We start from the raw sequence: 22,865 nt of genomic DNA, 5'->3' as shown, positions 1-22,865 counted from the left end.
GACCAGTATTTTTTCTCATTCTCCTCTCATTGGCTATATCAGTCATATCAGGGCCTAAATTGTTTCATTTCACATGTAATTCATTTTCTTAAACATGTGTTAGCAGTACATGGCAGGTACACATACATGCCCACAATACTGACAAGTAGATTCATGTTTTCTTTTTTTCATTTCGTAAGTAAATGAGTTGCAGTAGTGCAAGTGCTATGAAATAGGTGGTTCTTCCATGCTTTTATGCTGTTACGCATGCTGAGGCTCATTGCCTGAAAAAGGACTTTGCCGTACTTGCAGTTATTCATGGTTTCCTGATACAGTAATGGCAAAGAACTTTCAGACAAACATTTACTGCATTCTGAAAATAAAAAGCTGACTTGTAAGAATGGTTTCTGAAGATACTTACTACTTCTTTGGAGAAGTACACTGTCTGCATACAGAAGGTTAGATTTTTGGGGGGTGTTTTTTCTCGTTCGTACGATAGGTCATGTGAGAATACTAACAGACAAATCAGGGCTAGAGATTTCACTATGGGTCTTGTTTAGGACTGTCCGATGACTAGTGGCTTTGTAAAAGAAGAGTTATTTTGGCTTTGGCACTCTGTTGGTAGCTGGTGCAGGCCGAGTAAAATATTTACCAGTCAGAGAACAAGCAAACAAGTTTGTGGGAAAAATGCTGTGAACTGGAAGCCTTGCAGGATTTGCTTAGATTGATGGAGGCCTGTCTTTTTCTTTCCCTTTTTAAATGAATAGAATATGTTTCTAACTGATTTAGGGAAAGGAAAAAGTTGGACAGTAGATCCACGGGAGAAGTGCTTTATATTGTAGGTTTCTAGCAGATCAGATACCTGTAGAAAGTTTTTGCAATTCTCTTCTAAATGTAGTGCATCTGTATGTGAATGATGGAGTCAAATTTTATCGTTCTAAGGGGCCAGGGATATAAGCTTGGTAGCCTGCCTCTTGTGGGTTTTGTGATGTCTGTCAGTCCAACGAAGGCTGCAATCCCTGTCTTTCAGTTTGCTTTTATTAGTAAAGATTGCCCGTTGAATCAATTTGTGTTTTGATGTTGACAAAGTTCTACTCAGTACAAAGTGTGTACTGTCCCCACAGTTGCTATCAGAAAATATGAATTAAATTACAGTTCTCAGGAGTTCACTTGACAAAGATCACTATCTCGCAGCATTGTTCAGTCCATTTTAACATTTATCTTTTATCCCAAAGTTACATTACTAACATCATGTAATGTTTACCCATTACTTAGGCTCTCTTCTATCATCAGTCCTCTTGCATGCCTCCTGTAACATGAGAGTGTGTTTGGTGCATATACCCGTAAGAAAATAGATCTTAATTTGTGACATTAAGTTTCCACTTTTCTTGTATGATTTTGCATTTATTTTAACTTTCTGCAGATTTGGGTATAATTTTATATCACGTTGGAAATTCCAACAACAACATTTGCACACACAAATAGTGATTATTCTTTTAAATGTGTTTTCAGGGTTTAGTAACTGTTGAAGATGAACAAGCGTGGATGGCATCTTACAAATATGTAGGTGCCACAACCAATATACATCCGTATTTATCAACAATGGTCAACTATGCTCAGCCTGTAAAATTTCAAGGTTTCGATGTAGCAGAAGGTAACATAAAAGGTTGAATGAAATAAAAGTATTTGTCTGCTTATCTTAAGTACTTTTTAATTTCTCTGTTTCCAGAGTTTAGAAATGGTGTACGATTTTTATAGTGTAATAACTTTCATCTGTATATTTAAAGATATCTGTTTCCTTAAATATAAAGTTAGCCTGTTATTCCATTGGTTGTCCACATGGAGTCACTAAATTACTGGGAGAATATGAAGTTGTTGAGAGTGATTATATTCTATATGCCTTTCTGACTAAACTGCTGTTTTTAGTTCCTTTTTCATTAAAGTAAGGTGAGCATGATTGCTGCAGAGGTCAGCAGTTAGCTTTTGCTTTTGTATTGCGTACTAGAACATTTTTCATGTTCTTTCGTGTTATCTAGCAACACTAGGCAGGCTGTGAATCATAGTTTTGTCCTAAACAAAAAATGAAAATTTTGTTGATTTTCCCAGGAAGAGAAAGAAAAAGGCAAGTCAGAAATATTATTAAATTTATCTTCAGTATAATTTGATTCTATGAATGACAGATCGTGGGGAAACAGACCAGTATTTGCAGTACTTTGTTGAATAGTATATCCTGCTATTATGTATGATGCATGATTGTGAATTTTGATGCATCATTACAGCAACATTTTAAATGTCTTTTCCTTCCTAGAACGCAATATTCATCATAACATGTCCTCTTTCAATGAATCAGTTGGACTAGGGTATTTGAAGACCCATGCAATAGAGTTTGTAAAGTATCCTTTTAACTGCTTATGGCTCTTCTCTACTAATGCTATAACTAAACAACAAACGTCCACTTTATTTATGATGTTCCATGTCTATAGTGGAACAAAGAATGTAGCTCATAAGGTAAGGAATAGTAGGAGTAATGTAAGAAATGTTGAAGATATGAGGATATGACAATACATTTCTATGTTGTTTTTATTTCATTTTCCATAACAAATTATATAGTTATAATAAACGACAAATGAGTCGGATATACCCAAAGGGAGGCCGAGTGGATTCCAGTAATTACATGCCTCAAATTTTCTGGAACGCTGGCTGCCAGATGGTCTCACTGAACTATCAGACCCCAGGTAAGCAGTGACGACCAGTGAACCTAAATTCTGAAGAATGGCTTGGGCAGTAACTCTCAGACAGATGCCATGGATTTGCTTCTGGCATTTTTTGAGGAAACAGACATATGGCTAAATAATGTGGCGTGTGGGGAATTACGGAAGCGTAAGAAAAGGAGCAATGAAAAAGCCATGTATAGAACAAAAATTCAGTCTCCTTTCATGGAAAAATAATTGACAGAGTACTGTAACTTCTCACATAAATGATAATGTTATTAATAAAAATATTAATTACAGGGAAAACATTGTTTTCACAAGAGACGGCTTTGCCACAGCCGGGTGCATTTCTCCAAAGTAAAAATGAAGGAATGTGCAAATTAAGATAGTAAAAAGTAATGACTACATACCAAATACATTTCTAGACCAGTTATTGTCAAGTGTGAGAGGAACATGTTTAGCATCAGGGAACGGAGTACGCGAACTCATCTTATATAATGATGCCAGGGAGTGTAAATGATTCTCTACAGCATAAACTGAGAAGAGATCTATTGCCCCTGTTAAATGAAGGTGTGAGTATAACTAACAGTTTTTTGGGTTTTTTTAATAAATCTAGGAATGTCTTCAACAATATATGTAACAGACCAGTTCTTCCATTTTCTTCTTCTAGCTGTGATAGTACCATTATTTTTCTTTCCCTTCAATGATGTCTTTGGTACTATAGACATTCCTAATGAGCATACCCTGAGTTCTCTCCTGCAAAGCTTTGCGCCCCTGCCACCACTGATTTCTAGCCAAGAAGGCAAGAGAAATCTGTACTGGAGTACACTGCTTGTAAACTGCTCCACTGGACATGATGTGGAGGTTGGAGCAGAAAGAGCTTCACTCTTCTCCCGACACTGCCTCTGCCCGATCCATGTCATTCTCAACCCCTTTGTGCTGCAAAATAATGGTTTGCCTGTATAGTTGGAAATGAGCAACTTTCCTGTGGTAGTCTTCTATGATCCAGCTGTGCTGGCAGGCTTAAGAATAGTTGAGGAAATAGAAGTTAAGGCTGCTGTAAGGCTGCCAAGAAAGGAGAATAATAACCATTATAAGCATATTCAGAATATTTAGTGTAACAGAGGATGTACAGAAGACATGTTTGCACCCTTTGAAGGTAGAGTCAGTGGGCAAGAGAAGACCTGTGTTTTCACTAAAACCAGGATGTTGTGTTCTGATGTAATTGGAAACCTGCAGGAAAAGATTATTTTTGTTGGGTTTGGGATTTTTTTGGGAGAGTGCTATTATCTGTCTTTGTAGACAAGTCCCATAATAATGCATTGAATGAAACTCAGATGCTCTAAATTTTGAAATTAAGCAATGCTCCTGTCATCTCTGTGGTCTCTTGTGTGGTATTTCATGGAAATAAGCTCCTAGAAACCCGGTGCAAGATTCATCTCACCTTCTTTGAGATATCAAGATACAGACATCTTCATCAGAGGTAGTTGTCTACAGTCACTGGAGAGAAGTACACACTTCTCGGATGTGGTTCATCTGGTCTATTTTAGATGTCTGCCTTAGAATGAGATTAATTGTGCTATTAAAAGTACCTGTATTCCTCCATTATTTAAAGCAATTCTAGATCACTAGTGCAAATGGAGATATCGCTACTGTAGATCTCAAAAGTTAGAGGAGAGGAATCCTATCCCAGGCACTTACATGACCACAGTCTGCTGCTTCTCTGTCTGCAGGATGTGTTTGGATTCAGGGAGAGACTGTAAGCACAGCTTAGACTTCAGCTTGATTGATAAAGCTGTTACTGTTGTGAGGAAATAGAAGTTTGCCTGTTGCTTCCTTTTATTTCTTAGATATAGATATAGATATAGATATAGATATAGATATAGATATGTGTGTGTGTCTATGTGCATGTGTCTTTTATATGCATTAAATTTAATTTTCATTTAAACTAATTATTCTGGACAAACAGTCTTATTTTCTTTCTAAGAGAGATCGTTCATGATATGCATTATTCAGGAGGAAAAAATGCTAATTTTTTTTCTCTCTTGACAGATTTAGCAATGCAATTGAATCAAGGAAAATTTGAATATAATGGATCATGCGGGTGAGTGATGTGATTTAAACTGTTGTCACAGTGTATCAGAATCCTTTACTATGGCTTTAATAAAATATTGTCACTATTAATTATGTGTTACAAAAGAAAAATGGGATGCTAGGTGAAGAGTAGAAATTAGCAGAATTCAGGGAGAATTATCCCCTGCAAGGAGATATTGTGATGAATATGCTTTTTAATTATGTCCATTTTTTTAATGAGAGAGAAGAGGCTTTGTGTGCAAATTAGGAAGAAGATCATGAATAGCATACACAGTTATTTAAATCCATCTTCAACTTCTGTTCTGAATCTTTTTTTGAAGATACAACCTCGTATGGGGATTCGTTGCACAGTTCACAGAATAGTCAAATTTACTTGGGCAGGTTGAGTCTTAGTTCACAGGGAACATAGGGAACATTTTTTTTTTCTTATTTTTGTACTTTAGGTGGAGAGCAAATTGCACAGAGAACACTGAAGTGTTTCATCTCTCCAAGTTCTCACTCATTAATTCTGCATCAATAGGGATTCTCAAGCAATGCTGATAGCTAATTCTGAAATATTTATACCTTAATAGGATAAACAGAGAAAGTTTGATGAATTGTAGGAAGTGGCAGTCCAGAAACACATTAAAATCTGCAATTCACCCTGGAAAAGAAATAACTTTTTTACTAATGCAAATCTTACTCAGAAAGAAAATTTGAGTGGATGGAGCTTAGGAAAATTCCTCTTCCTCCAAATGGGCAATTGTACTCTGCCCCTCCAGGCCTTTATTTCAGCTGTGAACTCTTCAAATAGCAGCTGTTGTGTTTGACAAAGGTGCAGTCCCTGATCATTTTGGTTGGAGTCTTCAACCATTACTGATATACTAATCCTGAATAATAAAAACAGAAGAAAACAAAGCTTTTTTTTTTTAATGGCAGAATGTGGTTCCTTTATTGTTAGACCTGCAAGCCTGATAGAAGACCATATATTTACTCTTACCTAATTCTCTAAAACACTGGCATCATTTTCAACCAAATTACTTGGTTCTTATATCAGTCTTCTGGTATTACAGTAATATAGTGATAATACATGGTAATATAGTGGTAATAGTTTGCTACTCTACATTATAAATGTGGTGCTAGTTTAGTCACAGAGAGATAGCACTTAGGGCAATGAAAATAAAAATGATATGTCTTTCTGTCTGTACTATTTTTTCTGATGTACAAGTTGCATGCTGGTGAAACTAAATAGAGCTGCTCCAGCATGAGAGCACTGTTGATTTCAACAGGCCTGAATTATGGGCTAAGAACATTTCTGATAGTTCCTTCCTGCCCATAATCTACTTTAAATTAATAAAAGATTATGAAATAACATGCATGTATAGTGTGATGAGGATGAGTATTACTTTCTGAGGAATATTACTTTCCTAAACAGAAACCAAAATGTTATGTAAAAAAGTGAGAAAACAGATTGAGATTCTTTCCACTGGAGTTTTTCCATCACTTCTTTAATTCTTTGTGAATTTTGTCTAGGCCTTTATAACATTGTGTCCAGTGTTTCACTAGAGAGACTGGAGCATGGATGAAATATGAGCTGCTAGCAGCTACTGTCTGTCAGGGCTGCAGAATTAGCAGGATGACTCCAGTTAGACGTTTTCTTCCATCAATGGAAGAGAATTCCCGTCATATGTAGCACAGCATTTCTGTGGATCAGCTGCTGTTTTATTTTGATGGCAGAATCCTTGGTTTTTAATTCATCAGTGCACGTATTGGCTTCATTGCATCAGTGCACGTATCGGCTTCATTGATATGTTGATCCAGTGTGTAGTCCTCAGGGATGTATTGTAAGTGTTATTATGGTAGTACCTTTCACGCTACTATAATTAACAGTCTGTCAGTACTAACATTATCAGCTATTCTCCCCAAAGGTTTTATAACTGAGATGAAAAAATTAGCTTCAAGCTGAAATTTATTGTATGAATCTTGACTCTATGGAACTGCTTCATTTAAAACAAAATTGAATAAATCCTCTGTGTTTTTCAAAAGTGTTAAAGAATTAGAGTAAATGAGAGCATCTAATTTTTATTATATGATAAGTCACTGTCTTTTTAAAATGTACTCCTAAATTATTTTGAAATGTTTTTGATTATATTACATTTAGTTTCATCTTGAAACCCAGGGTAGATTTAATACTTCAGTTGCTGGTAATTCAAAATTAAGATTCACATTTATATATATTTTAGACAACTGTAATATTTCCATTTTTCCCTCCTCACACTTGCAGCTAGAATGTTAGTCTGTATTTTACAGTGTCCTAGGAGACTTCATTGTTTAAAGCTAGAACATCCATTTTATTTATATTTAATACAATTTTAATTTCCACACAAAAATAATTTTTTTCTTCTTTTTCTTAAAATAAGGTATCTACTTAAACCAGATTTCATGCGGCGACCAGATCGAACATTTGACCCTTTCTCTGAAACTCCTGTAGATGGTGTAATTGCAGCGACATGTTCCGTACAGGTAAAATAGAAATTTAGGAACTTCTGTCATCTTGGAACATCCAAAATCACATTTAAACGTGAGCAGAAATATAATATCTACAGAAAATATGTTTGGATTGTGTGGATTTCACCAAACTGTTTCCAGTTTTTTTATTTGATTGCTGGCTAAGACATCTGTGTTTACTTGAACTGAATGGAACATGATATAATTAGAAATGGTTTGTTATTACACATTATCACTGAATTTTAAACCCCGTCATACTCTTTGCGGTTCACGTCAGCCTTCACAAATAAATAAATGAGTAAAGCTCATTCCTGTGGGCAGTAGGAAACTACACAAACTTCAGCTGTCACCACAGACCAAGCGGGAGATTGTAATGGGCATATTTGGATGGGATATTTTCAAAGCAAGTAGAACTTGAAGTCTGCGCTGTGGTCTGAGGGGTGACAACTATGTGCACACTACTTGAGGGAAGAAATCAAAGCTTCAGGAGAGCCTGGCATGACGAGGAAGTTGCAGGAGTAGAGCTGAAGTTGCTTATGGAAGACAGGTGTTTTCTGTTTGTGGAGCAGCCCAGCCTGTATATTCACCTCATATTGGACATCAGAGAAAAAAGGTTCATGTGATGGAGGTCCTAACTTTGGAGTCGTCTATGAGGAGCAAAGTCCTTAAAACTTCTGGTGTAATTATGAAGCATGGTTAGATCTTCTCACAATTTGGAAGGAGACTGACAACTGTATATCTTGTTTTGTGACTTGACTTTCCACTCTCTTAGCTGAAATATCCTACATGCAGCTTAACCAAAGAATTTTCTTTTCAATTGTCACTGTCTATACACAGCATGGAAATTTCAAACTCTCCCCAAGCAAGGGTTCATTGCATTTGAGACGTTCAGCGTTTCATTTGCACCTTCGGAAGAACAGAAATATGTTATTTTTTTTTTTTAATGTCAGATGGCAGTACAGTCCCTCCAAGAAAGAAGTGGAGCCTGGTGAGATCTGGTGATGAGAATACAGTGCTAAGAATGATGAGAGAGAGCTTTTAGTTCACTTCTTTTGCAGCTTGCTCTTCTTGTATGACTAAAACGAGCATAAAACTTCATACTTCTGTTCCTGCACCTGTAAAACTGGATTAATAATGTCAGCCAATGCTTTGGAGAATTGCAGAGGAAAAACAGAAAAGGTTTTGTTCGCAGTGATTACTGCTTGGTGCCTACTCTGAGTTGAGGGCCTTACTGGAGAATACAATGCTCATCAACACAGGGGAAGGTATGGTCCCTACAGTGGAGGATGTACAATCTTATTAAAGACAAAACATGCCTAGTAGATGTGAACAGTGGGAGGGAGAGAGAGATGGATCAGGGTTATAAGAAGAACATATCTCCACTGCATGGTTTGTTGATTCTGAATTACTTTTATTTGTACTACAGTAATAGCTAGAAGCCCTGACTGAGAGCAGGACTCCCCTTGTACTAGCATGCTGTTATAAAAAAGGTAAGAGTGGACCCAAGCCCAGTCACGTACCCCTCAGCCACGTAACTTTTCAGATTTGTTGTTGAGAGTGTTTCTTGGAAGAATGTTAGACTGTAAAAAGAAAATAATGGCTCAGAATGAGCTTAGATCGGTGAAAGCATAAGGGTTTCATTTTTTTCTTCCCTCCTTAATCATACCAACAATATTTGCTCTATTTTTAAGTAACGGGTCATCTAAATGAAGTAAAAATTTGCCACTGAGTAATCATCTGCTGTTGCTAGATTAATCTTGACTTGGAAAAGAATCAAAACAAATTTTATATACATAGCAAAACAGAGGAGACCTGGGTTTGTTTTTTTGTTGTTGTTTTTTTTCTTTTTCTTTTTTAAGCATCCTGCGTTTCCTAGACACAGAATATGGAGTTAGACTGATATGTGACTTAGTTTGAAGATTACACCTAAGTAAAAGCAGAGCAGTAGCTTCCATTCACCTCTCTGTAGTCAAGACATATAATAGATGACAGTGCATCAGAACAGAAAGTTTAAAGCATATTTTCAGACTAGCTGCTGAATAGCATTGCCCAAGCTGGTGGTTTCATTCAGCATATTTTATTAATGTGCTCAATGTACCAGTGAGACCTCAGTTAATTGGGCCAGCTGACTTATAACTGTTCATACCATGGCACAGTGAGCACAGCCATTTCTGACTGGTATAGTTTCCTATGTAAATAAATGTCTCAAACTACCAAAAGTCAGCTGGCTATAACATGCATACTTCTGTAGAAAGTTGTCTAAGATAGGAATTTATAGTACAACTAAAATGAAAACTATCTGCTATATATTCTGTATTACCACCACACAACAATCCTTATAGAACTCAGCAAAGTTGGTAAGAAAGGAAATTAGGAATCTGGACATGTGAATGAATTGCAGTGTGATACCATGTCATATGCACTTGGAACACATTCACTCCTCCATACCTTTGGTGTGCTCCTATCTCAATGGGTCCATGTCACACTTACTGCTCTGCAAGAAGATGACCTTAATCAGTTTCTGCAGAGTGACTTGCAAATTCCCACCAAAGGTGACTTCTTCATGTGCCTATGCCCTTAAACTCTGCTTCCATCAAATCATTGGCCTCTGATTCCCAAAGTGCTCGCTCATGTGGTTATCTGTGAGCACCACTGTGCGGATAGCAACATCATGTTTACACCTCCCCATTGGATTGGTGCCACCAACTCAGTATGCACAGGGATATACAAACATCTGCGACCTGGAAGCAAAACTCTTCTTACCTGTGTTGCATCTTTGAAAATGTTCTTCTTCCAACACTGATTAATCTGTCATTCTTAATCCAAGATTCACCTTGAACAAAAATTTGATTGCTGCTGACATTTTTCTTTATGGGCGAATGGGATATGAATGAACTTGTGAGTTAAGGCAGGAGCTGAGCGGGTATTTTCATGAGTGAAAAGCCAGGGACTTTGCAGTTCTAATAGCTCGTGTGTCTGTGCGTACAGCAGTGTGTTCAGCTGAATCACAACCCAGCAAAGCATGCTAGCCCAGCGCTTACCTGTGGTGCTGTAGTGAGTCCCCTAAGCTGTATAAAGAGCAACAGCTGCTAGAAAGTAGTAGGCTCGGTATGAGTTTCCCACTGGGCTGCTACTTGCCTTCAGTGTCTATTTTCATTAACACTGAAATTCAGGATGAGGTATAACAGAGGAATTCCTTCAGAAAAGAAGTGTGGTTTAGCTGTTACAACAAGACTGTCAAATATTATAATGGAGTTGCATTTTTTTTTAAATTATGCCTCTTTTTAACTTGTGCAGAGCAGCAAGATCATTACTGTTTTGTACTCTGTGTAATCCTATTTAAAGACAAGTATGTATTTAAGGTTTAACACAATAACTTTTCAGAAAAAAGTGCAATATTAATGCTACTTTTACCATTTTCATGTGATTAAATTAATATATCTGTTCTATAGAAAGCGTTTCGCAGACTGCTGTCACTAAATAAAGAATCATCAATATTCCCAGTACTCTTAAAGCACTGCGTACTTTTTATTGCTGTTATCCTCTGTACTGCTTTTCTTTACTGTTCTATCATTATGTTGCAGGTAATATCTGGTCAGTTCTTATCAGACAAAAAAATTGGTACGTATGTAGAAGTGGATATGTATGGTTTACCCACGGACACAATACGTAAAGAATTTCGAACACGCATGGTGATGAACAATGGTCTGAATCCTGTTTACAATGAAGAATCATTTGTATTTCGAAAGGTAGGATACTTGGAAAGCACAGTCTGTGGTTGCTAGCCCTTTTGCACATGAGCATCCTTGCTCACTTGAGCCACCCTTCCCTGCTTCAGTCTGACTGCTCACATGAATAAGTACTGCTCCCATGAAAAAGGGTTTGTAGGGCTCCTGTTTACTACAGTAAACAAATTAAAGCTGAAATAAGCTTTTGAGAGTTTTTTTTTTTTTAATTTTGCTTTGTTTTGTTTTTCTAATGGATAACCTCTGTAGCTGTCACATGATTTTTTGTTTCTGTTTGGCTTTTCCCTCCCCTTTGCTTCCTCCTCCCACTCGGAGGTAGCCACCTCCTCCGTGGCCATGCCTGTGTTCAAGGTATGCAGTCTGCTCAGAATGAGCCCCCGCTGGTGGACACCATCATTCCTTGGAGATTTCTTCTTCCCTGCCCTGGCAGTGGCTGCTATCTTGCACTGTTCCTTCAGCCCAGAGGGCAGGTGAGATGCTGCATCCAAAGCTAAGGTCAATGTCATTACATGGAAAAGTTGGAAGGGTGCTGTGTTCTTCAGACGTGTTTCCAGCTCCCTCCTCCAGTAGTCCATGTGCATCATGTACTTTTTTTTTTCAATAGCAAAGAAAAACAAACCTTTTTTTCTTGGTATGGGGGATTTAAAGAGAGATCACAGTTGTCATTGCCAGTGTTCAGTTTTTATCTCTCAGCCTTTATATATATGACACATATATATATTATTTTATTTTTTATTTTTTGTCAGCTGGAGTTTCATCCAGACTACATGTGTTAGCAGTGCCGTCTTTGATAATGTCTGTTTTGCTTACACCTGTTTTGTTGTCATGCAAAATTGTTGCTCTTTTCCAAAGTGACAGGCTTGGCTGAGTGGTTTTACCACTTTACCTTTGGTATATGACACACACAGTCTGCTTTCTTAACAGTATAACCAGTTTTTAATAGAAGCATAATTTATGCAAGAGGCTTTTCTGGAATCAAATATATTCTGAAATGAATGTGAATTTAAGTGCTTTTCTCTGCAGATGAGGAGGCACGGGGAAAATGCATTAGGTACGTGACAGGCAATCACACAGTTGCCCATGGCTTGCTGGCAATTAGATGAGCATCTGTTGCCTTCTTATTTCTTAATTCAAAAGGCCCATAAAATACAGCTTCAGTCTGGATGAGGAGGACCTGGGTGTCGTGACATGGGTGTAATGACTGATGCTAATAGTTGGAGTAGTAGTCCTTGGACTTTCCGCTCTAACCTGCAATAAACAATTACATGGTCACACATTTTCTTGAATAACTCATACTGTAGGTCAGACAAGAAGTTATTTTCCTTTATCGCAGGCCCTAATCATGTCAGGCTGAGTGTTTTAATCAAGACAGCTGTTGGTGGCTAGGCAGATGAGTGAAACAAACACAGCAGGAATGGTTCCTCTGGTTGGAGGAAACGAAGACCTGGGGTGCACGGTGCTAGAAAGTCATGAAGGCAGGAGTGCCTTCCAGGATACCTTAGAACAAATTAATGGAGAGGGAACCATAACCTTCCTGGTCCCTCTCCTTGCCCTAGTAAAGCTGTGTCTGAGCCCATCATGTAATGAATGATGTGCTGGTCTGTGGCCTGCAGAGGAGAGATCTCAGCTACCCTATTTGGGCTGCAATGTTCTCCTCCAGCTGATGTTTAATCCTACACAGTTGCTCACAGGTAATGCGTTTGATTGTTCTTCTGTCATGTTTTGTTGTTTTTCTTTTAATTGATTTTAAAATAAAGCTTCAGTCATTCTAACCCGAGTTTTGTGTTGTCACTCTGTTGTGTAAGAGGGAGGCGGGGGTCAGTGCTGGTGATAAGCTGTGCCGGGAATGCTTAGTTGTAATTACTCATCCTGTGCTGTGAGGCAGGCAGAGCAGGACGCCTGTGAATAGCTCAGGTGGCTTCAGAGACCAAAAGTGTACTTCCTTCTGTGTCCCTTAGGACTTAAAAATGAAAGTGGTGGGAGGGGAAGTCTGAGGAGATAGTAGAGGCAATTTATTTTGATCCTTCCTCTTGGCCCATAACCAGTGATGAAAGAGCCAGGTAGGGAAGGAGTGAGAAAACCTCTGCCGGCGTACAGGCAAGGCAGACGGGCACAGAGGCTGCCCCTCACAGTTAGTCGGTCTCCTCCTCACTGCTCCCTGCACAGAGGCAGCGTTCAGAGCAAGCACCTTTGTTCCCGGGGAGGCAGGAGACATTCTGCTCTTCTTTTGGTCAGTCGAGATGGGGGCTGACAGATCCAAGCAGCTGCAGCTCCCCCCACCCACCATACCTACCATGTACCCTTTGTGCTCTGAGTACACGCACCCACTTCTGCTTGCCAGGAGCATGCCCTTTTGGCGGGGCTTTCACCCTCTCCTGCCCTCCTCTGTCCGCTTCTCCTCTCCGCAGAACCCGCAGTTCAACATACATCCCTGTCAGCTTGCGCTTGCACTCTTCTCCCTTCTACATTGCCCTTCTGGATGCATCCCAACCCCCTCTTCTTGTCGTTATTCCTCCAGATCTAGCATTATCTACCCCTTAGTTGCCACTGCATCTGCCATTCCCCATGTAGTGTTTACCTGCCTGCTTATCAATGTCACCGCTCTCCAATAACAAAAACCAGTGCAAGCTAGTGTAGCTGCAAGCTGCAGGATTGCGTATTCTGAAATCTGCCTGCTATTTAGGGTGAAGAAAGCTTTTCTAGGAAAGAGGCATCTGAAAGTACACAGTTTGCCTCAGCGAAGGGGAATGACATTATCTTACAGTGATGATAGACTGTGTTTCCAGCATACAAAGTGAATGAGCAGATTGCTTCAAACATGGGAGGTGGGGAGGGTGCTACTGTGCTAGAGTCATTGAATTTCTTCATTTTATGGCTTTCCAGGTGATTCTCCCTGATCTTGCTGTCCTGAGAATAGCAGTGTATGATGACAATAATAAGTTGATTGGTCAGAGGATCCTGCCTCTGGATGGTCTGCAAGCAGGTTACAGACACATTTCCCTTCGGAATGAGGGCAACAAACCACTCTCTCTTCCGACAGTTTTCTGCAACATTGTGCTTAAAACATATGTGCCTGATGGTTTTGGAGGTGAGATAATCCTATCCCTCAGTTTGTTGTAAATCTTGAGTGTTGATGTGGACATACCAAAGTACTGTGCTGTCAGTATGCCAGCCAGGAGTAGACACAATTCTGGAGGACAGGGGAGATTTGGTGTCTTTAAGCTCTTGGAAACCCAATGTATTCAGTTAAGAAATCAGCGTTAGTATCCAGAGTCTCAGTTTTAACGAGAGTGAAATATACCTATTGAAGCCAAAATACAAAATAGTATGGAAAATAAGCTAATATGCCCAATTTGATTTTCTCTGTTTGCTGACGCTTTAGTAAGATACTTTTCTTGACTTTTTTTTAATGTCAGTGTTTGTATAAGTTAACCTGTATTTTAGCTGTATTTTCTGGTTTGTAGGTATGAAAAAGTAAAGCAGAATCTAGACATGCATTTTTCCAAGCAAAACCACTTTTGTATTCTTGACAATATTAGAATATTGTTGTTGGTATTTACCCACACTTTCAAAAAATAAACAGGCCTTGACTTCATTAGCAATAATTTCATGGACCAAGTTAAACATTTACGGAAGTGCTTGTACAGTGCATAGATGAAATCCTGGCTGCTGGGAAGTCAGTTGGAGTTTTGCTTTAGGGCAAAACTCCAGCTTTGCTGGACAGGCTTTGGGTCACTACTGTGCCTTTATTCAGTATGTTTCATCTAGAGTATTTAACATTAGAGACTTCAGCTCAAGGCAAATACAAGCTTCTGCTTAAACTTGAGATTCTCAGGGCAGTAGCTGGAATGTGGATCTAAGGGACACAGTTAAGCATGTGCTTTAAATCGTCTCTGAAATAAAGCTTTTGACAATAAATGATTCATTGGAAGTTTTTTTTGAATTAGGGACATGCTTCTGAAGTGGGATTGACTTTTTTCTGAATGATACCATGCTTTTTCTAGGAGTTGAAATTAAGCTTAGCAGAATTTGACGTGGTTCAAGCCACTGTATGTGCTGATCATCGTTCAATAGCAGAAGTTTTTGGGTTTTTTTTTAATGCATTACACAAATTCAGAAATGAAAGACATTTTTCAAACAGAATTTGAGTATCAGTTGAGAATTTGCAAATTGTTTGTAGTTCAGTATTGGTCGAGGAAACTAGTCATAATAGCTTACTGTCAGTGTTGGGAAAAACAGTCTCCATATCAATATGAACTAAGTGAGTTCAATTATTAATTCTCCTCTCCCAATCCCAGATAGTTTTGTTGTGTTTCATGTATTTTTCTCATCAATACAGAACAACAACCTGATGAACAACTGGGAGATAGCTTTTGACACTCAGGTGGAATCATTAATACTCTGTTGGCATGTGTTTATAAGTACTTAGCATCTGCAGTGCACCTCTCACTCTTTTATGAGCTATCGTTAGAATCTCCATGATTGTTTTAACGAATCTTTAGGAAGGTACAACTCGATCCATTGGCTGCCTGCTTTTTTCTTTTCTTTTTTTTCTTGTAAGTTTTAAGAACTGACATCAACTAATAATTAGAATGGTTGGTCCATTGTAGGCTTTAAAATATGCATGATTTTGTTTTTCATATGATACAGTAATTTTTTGTGGTTTATCTGCATCGGTTGTTCAGTTCCCAATAAAACCCAATACTGGTGCAAATTAATGCAAATGAAGTAGCGTTCTCCAAAGAAAAACTTCTATGGTATAAGCCTGTATGTAATTAAGCACTGTTACTTAGGCTAGTGGTTAGAGTGCTCTGTAATATACTCGTCCTGTGACTTTGCTGGCTTTGTATTTAACCAGGATTCTTTTACAAAATGCTAAGAACCCCCTTCCACCTTACCTCACTGGGGAGAAAGAAAAACGTAAGCAGGGGCCAAATGACAATGTGAAAAGCAGTGATGAGTCACTTCCCCCCTAGAAATGCTGAGCCTTTGATGATGTACTTGTACGGTTAGTAATACTATTTACAGAGGCCTCACTCTCCCCAGCACGTTAGTCATTTCTACCTTGGAGTTCATGATAATCAGGTACCATTTTCCAACACACACCATCGTGTTAGCAGGATAGTCCTGAATTTTCATTGAAGAGTTGGAGCCAAGGACAGGAAGACTTGCTCACTAGGTTAGGGAAAATAGGGATCTGGGTTACAAGGCCATATTATGTCTGAAAATAAATTCTACCCATATTATGTGTGTATGAAATACAGTTGTGTAAGAGAGAGGGATAACAGGTTGTTGAGAAACCACAGTTACTGGAGACAGTCTATTCTGAGTAGATAAACAGATCTATGAAGGTAATGAAATCTATTTAAAACAACTTTGATGGGATTTGGAGCCCAATCCATCCTTTTTTTGCTTCAGCAATATGTCCAATGACTTCAGAGGAGCGTTTCACAGAATAATTTAGGCCAACCCCCGGTTCGCATGAGAAGGATAGCAAGTTTATGCCCAAAGCTTTTAACGGGTTGGATATTTTTTACAGACTTGGTCAGTGGGCCAACTTCTCTGCCTGGCATCATAGTAAGCTAATTTTGAAAATGGCTGAAAGTGTGACATGAAACCTGGGCAAAATTCCAATGCTTATGAAAACTGTGATTGTCGGAACTGTCACTGCAGAAACAATGGCCTGTTCTGCTAGTGAGACAATCCAGAATATAAGGATGCAAAACGTTTATCTTTTACTTGTAAGTAGCTGGAAATAGGGCTTTACACCATTCTGTAAAGAAAAAGATTCCCTGCACATGAATCACCATCAGTGATCCCCATAATGGTCCTGACAAAAGCCTGAGTTAATTACATGACATATTTTGTAGTGAATGATGAGTCAGGCTGAAGCTTTTAAACTTCTTTTTCTTAAGTTACTGCTTTGACAGGAGGACCTCTTAACTGAGACCAGAGACCCTTTTGTCCGTAGTACTGCAGTTAAAGTTTCAGAGGGATCACCAAAACAGATTGCTGCTCTAGTCTCTGAATGCATTATGACTGTAGATACTAAATCAATTTAATTTGTAAAATCACTTGGTGTCGTTGAAGGGCCTCCTTCTGTGAGTTCTTTTGAGACAGTTTTGAAATTAGCCTTGGAAAGAGATTATTCATTATGCAAGTAAAGATTCACATGTCTTTGTCTTCCTGTAAACCTATGCTTGCATGTTTATCACTGCATATGTAAAACATATTGTATAATCCATGTGGCTAAGCTTACACAAAGCAATTATTAATTTAATTTTAGTTTTATAGATTTCTGTCACACTCCAGCAGGAAAAAACACGTAGAATTTCCAGCCTTATTCCTGAGGCTTTATTCTGACTTCATACTGGTTTTGCACTGACCTTAGTGGCATTGCTTCTGATTTTATTGGCAATAGTGAAGGTTGCAGTTCAGGTAATTGGTGTGCTGACAGGCAAAACGATCGCAAAGCTGTGCTCTGTAGACTCATCCACCCAGCATGAGACACAATGCATGGTAGTATTGAATTTTATTGTAAAATAAAGAGAGGCTGGGATATTATTGTTTGTGCTATTTTGTGTAAATCAAAGAAAAGGGACTGCTTCTAGGAAAGGGTTTTTATTTAGTTTCTTAGGCAGAGTAAAAGAAATGTGCTTCTGCAAACATAAATTTGTCTGATCATGCCAGGTATAAAAAGTCTGGAGTAAGAGCTCCAAGTAGCCCATGGCTGCATAAAAACAAGATAAGTAAGTAGTTCGTGCTTACGGAGTAGTTATGGGTGGCCCCTGATACCGGGACACCACTGCTCTTCGCTGACCCTGAGTTCAGGGAAGTCTGTGTCCGAAGGGTATTTGCCTTATTGCTTTAGCCACCCATCTGAAACAGCTGTTTAGCTTTTTCGTTGAACCAAGGAAAATAACTGAGCATCTTCTACAATTTGCTGTAGTCCCGTGTCAGTAAGCACTCAGTAAGTTAGTTAGTAAATTAGGGGAGTAAGTTAGGGGAGATCTGATGGAGTCGATGTGTTTTTCATAAATAAACAACCTGGAATGATACCAACTCTTTGGTGCATTATACATTAAATAATGTTGCTGGTGTGTTGTGGTGCTGTGGTGATGAGCGCTTTTAGCCCTGCCAGATTCACTAGGGAAAGCTGGGCTGTTATTGCAAGCCGTGGCTCATTAAACAGCCGTAGAATAATGCACTTGTAAAAGATAAATTTCCAAATGCCTCTGAAGATGTTAAAAAGTTGGGGGTTTTTTTACAGATATTGTGGATGCTTTGTCAGATCCAAAGAAATTTTTGTCTATCACAGAGAAAAGAGCAGACCAAATGAGAGCGATGGGTATTGAAACTGTAAGTAGAACTTTATGACAAACACAGTCAGAATAATTTATGTTCATATTATAAATTTTTTTTATAATGGAGGATGCAAAATGTAGGTTGCGAAAAGTTCTGTCAGTGAAAGACTGAGTTGGGTTCCTTGGTTTGAATCTGGATTTGGGTTTTTTTTTGCTTGTTTTGTTTTTGTTTTTAAACTAAACTGGTCCCTTCTCCCATCGATGCATGTTACCTCATCATCTCTCATTTTCAGATATAAGCTTCTTCGGTGTACTCTGAAATGCATTAGCTTATGTCAGCGTGTGTACTGAAATACCATTCACTGACTGACTTTCCCCAGGTCATGATAACACATCCTTTAGAATTAGAAATTTTGAGAAATGAGAGGGGACCGTATCCTAGTATGTGACTATTTAAAATGGGTTGCAGATACTTTATTGAGCATAGTGTTGTCTGAAACTATGTTGCAGTTTTCTTAATTATGTTTGAAGTAGACAAGTTCATAAATTTCCCATCCCCCAATTTTTGTACTGCTGGTAAAACAGCAATTGATTTATTACAATGTGAATGTTTCTTCCAGAGTGATATAGCTGATGTACCAAATGACACTTCAAAAAATGATAGGAAAGGAAAAGCCAATAATGCCAAAGCAAACGTGACTCCTCAGAGTAGCTCCGAACTTCGACCAAGTACCACTGCTGGCTTTGGGTCTGGGACCGACACTAAGAAAGGTAGACGAAATTCATGTGCGACTCTTTCAGTTCTTAAGTGATTCAGAAAGTCACTGAAAAGTACCCATTCTCCCTTTTTAGTTTTGCAGTTCTATTCGTTCTTATTCCTCTTAAAATACATTTCTTTTCATTTTTTGATAGTGCTCTTTGTCTACTTGCAAATAAAGTTTTCTTTTTTTATTACCAAAATGACTCCATAAAGCTGACATGGCTAAGTGACCTCTTTGTGTAGCTGTAGAACTACTGCTGATAGTAGCAACCTATATGACTCTGGGAGCAGAGGTCTACTAAAGGTCTGCTGGAGCCAGGCCAAGAGGAACAACTGTTTTCTGGTATACTCCACAAAAACTCTTCTGCTTTTTTTTTGCCTTCACAAATTCCTTGGCAGAGTTGCAGATTTAAGTAATTTAAGGTATTTAGAATTCACCGGATTCCATGGCAATTTCACAACGATTAGAAATGTTTTCAGTTTGTGGTTTTACTCTGAATAGTGGTTATAGGAATGGCATATTTATTGTCGAAGATATCCATATTAAATGTGCTCATTTATGAGTAAATATTTTTTCTAACTACTGACTCTACAGAATCATCTTATAGGGTCAAATGGGATTGTTTGTTTCTCACAGATCATCACAGGTAATGACAAGTCAGTAAAAAAATGAATTTGTAAAACTGAATGAAACGCAATAAATATTTCTGTCCGTGGCCTGCAAGAATTAGAATCCACCTTGGCCCACAGGGACTGATAGGAATGAAAAGGAGCACTAACTGCTTTTGTTCTTAAACTTAAGCAGACCTGGCTAGATACACACATATGAAGAGATCTCTTGAGAAACAAAATGCCATTTCTCCTGAGTGATTTTTGGCTGGTTGTTTTTATATCCCATATAACCATCCTTGTTTTATATTAATCTGTATGATCGTTTAAGATCTGAATAGTTCTACCACTGTTAAAATGTGCAACTCACCTTGTCATTAGAAATTACATGACCAGCAAGATAGGGTATCTGGGGGAGATTTTCAAATGCACATGAATTTTCTTTTGTTCTCTACCTTTCTTTCAATAATAGTGATTGATTTCCAGATTGTGTTTTTGAAAACTTCAGCACTTTTATCTGTGCCTTAATCTGTTCCAGTTTCTTTTACTAGACCAATGTTAGTAGTATATAATTGAGCAGAATCTTATGCTTCTAAGAAAATAAAAAATTTTTGTTCCGTAAGGAAATTGCCTTACCCTCCCTTTACAGCATCTGAATATTTTTCAGTTGAATTCACCTTAAAAGGTAGAAAATCCTTTGCAAGGCAGGAAGAATCTTATAGTCCACAGACACTACTAATAACAGTTAACTAAATACACTTGCAGTATATTTATGAATAACCTAACATTTTTGTGTAAAACTCAGAAAAACCCTACACATTATATCTCTGATGACATTGTATTGACATTGTTATTAATGATAACGTGTAGGGTCTGCTTAGTAGTGAAAAAATTCATAATATATCACAAAATATTTATTAAAACACAGAGATGAAATGAGATTCTATTTTTTGTTCGCACTGTAGTTAAAGTGATAAAAATGTTTTTGCATTCATCTAAATAGTATTTATACTCTTATATAATAGGTTTGTTTCTTGTAGTTCATTTTCATTAGAATTTCCCCTTCTCATGGTTTTGTTTGTTTCTCCTCCATTGTTTGTTTTCCTTTAGTCTTGAACTGTACTGTTGTTCTTTTTCTCATATCCTGGTATTAACCAAAATGCAGATTTACCACCATTAACATACAGGCTGCAGGTAGATTTTCAGTCCCATAGTTTTTGTGTTTCAAATTAAGGAGAATAAGTATATCTAGCCTTCTAGCCTTATATAGTTATTTAGAACTTTATCTAAAAAACGTTTCCCCCTGAAATTAGCGGTGCCCGATTAATCTTCAGCTATATACCAAAATTGTGAAGTTTGCATGGTTAAATTTTAAGTGCATAAATGCTCTGCTTCGTTTTCAGAAAAGGAGCTTTTTCAATTCTTAGCTTGCTGTGTTTTGACACTTCCGTGCAGAACAGTAAGAGATGAGAATATACTCACTGATTAATCTTTTTCCCAAGCCTATTGAACAATGCATTTGAAAATGAAATTCACCATATCTTAACTATGTCTTGGTTAATATTGCTGTATTAATGGTAGTATTTATGAAGTTTTAGATAAACTATACCAATACCTTCCTAGGTATAGACCTTATTCCTCAAGTGAAGATAGAAGATTTAAAGCAAATGAAGGTAAGTATGGACACAAGCTTTTCAATGTTTGTTTCTAATTATTTGTTTTCAGTAGCCAGGATTTTATCTGGTTACAAGTCAGTACATCCAAGAAAAATTGATCCAACTTCTCTTTTTCTAGGCTTACATAAAGCATTTAAAGAAACAGCAGAAAGAGCTGAATGCCTTAAAGAAGAAACATGCCAAGGTATGATCATTAGAGTTCTCTGAGCAAAACACTCTACTTGAAAAAAGTACAGCGCTTAGTAGCACAGACAGCTCTTAAAGTGAATGGAAAAGCTAAGGAACAGTGGTTGGACCAGCAAGGAAGGCATGTGTGTTTTAAGTGTGCCGAAACATGCTCCAGTAAGCAAATTTTCTCTTCAGCAGCCGTTTGTATGTCACCCCAAGTTCCAGTACACTTTTGTTTGACCCATGTACACATCAAATCTCACCCTTTCCGGATAAGGATTTTATCTAGCTCCTTGTTGCATGACATATTAACAAGCAGCTGGGAAAAGGCATAATGATGTGAGAGGGTGCTGCATCAAAAGCAGGCACTAGAGAAACTGCAGAATTGCCAGGCAGGAATGGAATGTGTACCTTAAAAATGAGGGGCCCTATTCCTCCTCACTTATGTATATATTTACCGCATGATAGTTAGCCTTTTGCTTGGTACTGTTGGCAGCGATGTTCCAAATGTGACACTATCACAAATATACTCTACATTAGAAAAATTACAACCAATTTTCTCCTGCCCTTAATCAGTAGGAAACCATTACTCTTGTTACAAAAAGAGACGTAACAAGTGAAGAAAATATCCAAGTTCTGATTTTCACCCCATTTGGCAACCCATACAATCCATTCTGGGCTCTGTGGGCAGTTATTTTCTTGTTTTCTTTGATGCACTAGAATTTCTTGTCAGAGGGGTCATTTTCCTTGCAGATTTGACCTGATATAGTTGCCTGTGCTTTTTTCGTATCAGTCTTTGTGTCTATTTGCATGACTATTGTTTGGTTTGGGACTGTATGTCCGTGCAATGAAGTTTGAAGAAATTACTTGCAATAGTCAGCACTTCTTCCATGGGGCTCTTCATATTCAAAGCAGTGTAAGAAAATTAGGTAGTTGAATTTTAGACTCCTTATTGACTCTATGCAGAAGGGAAATCAGCAATTTCTCCATTTTAGAGCTGCGTGCAAAGCCCATGCTCAAAAGAAAGTCTGTCACCAAAGTCAAAAATAGTACTTCTGTCCCGTAATGATGGGGCGGTGTGAATAGCTTACATGTATGGGTTGTTCTTAACTGAATCATTGTGTCATGGGCAGCTTTTAGGCCTTAGTGGGATTGATCTTTTAGGAGGCTTCTCATTTTTAAAGACTACTTTCTCTCTCTCTGGACAGCATCACCCAGCCAGCTGTAATGTAAACTTTCCATTTTGCAAGGGAAAGTACTACCATGGTTTCCACAGGGAAAAGCCATACTCAGTGATACATATCCCTGATATATTTGTCCCCTGGCAGTGT

General features: G+C 38.0%; 1 protein-coding gene across 1 annotated transcript in view; it reads left to right on the top strand.

Annotated features, from left to right (window-relative positions):
* The window catches only part of PLCB4 (phospholipase C beta 4), a 225,238-nt gene that overhangs the window by 168,839 nt on the left and 33,534 nt on the right, over positions 1-22,865 (top strand). Inside the window, exons 22-32 of the mRNA XM_067292707.1 lie at positions 1,492-1,633; positions 2,288-2,372; positions 2,590-2,714; positions 4,743-4,794; positions 7,184-7,286; positions 10,856-11,020; positions 13,901-14,105; positions 18,288-18,376; positions 18,942-19,092; positions 21,314-21,363; positions 21,485-21,550. Of these exons, the coding sequence (XP_067148808.1) occupies positions 1,492-1,633; positions 2,288-2,372; positions 2,590-2,714; positions 4,743-4,794; positions 7,184-7,286; positions 10,856-11,020; positions 13,901-14,105; positions 18,288-18,376; positions 18,942-19,092; positions 21,314-21,363; positions 21,485-21,550 (1,233 nt within the window). The remainder of the gene's footprint in view (positions 1-1,491; positions 1,634-2,287; positions 2,373-2,589; positions 2,715-4,742; positions 4,795-7,183; positions 7,287-10,855; positions 11,021-13,900; positions 14,106-18,287; positions 18,377-18,941; positions 19,093-21,313; positions 21,364-21,484; positions 21,551-22,865) is intronic.

The sequence above is a fragment of the Apteryx mantelli genome, chromosome 3 (assembly GCF_036417845.1).
Source record: "Apteryx mantelli isolate bAptMan1 chromosome 3, bAptMan1.hap1, whole genome shotgun sequence".
In the NCBI taxonomy this organism is placed as follows: domain Eukaryota; kingdom Metazoa; phylum Chordata; class Aves; order Apterygiformes; family Apterygidae; genus Apteryx; species Apteryx mantelli.
This window is presented reverse-complemented; position numbering and strand designations above follow the sequence as displayed.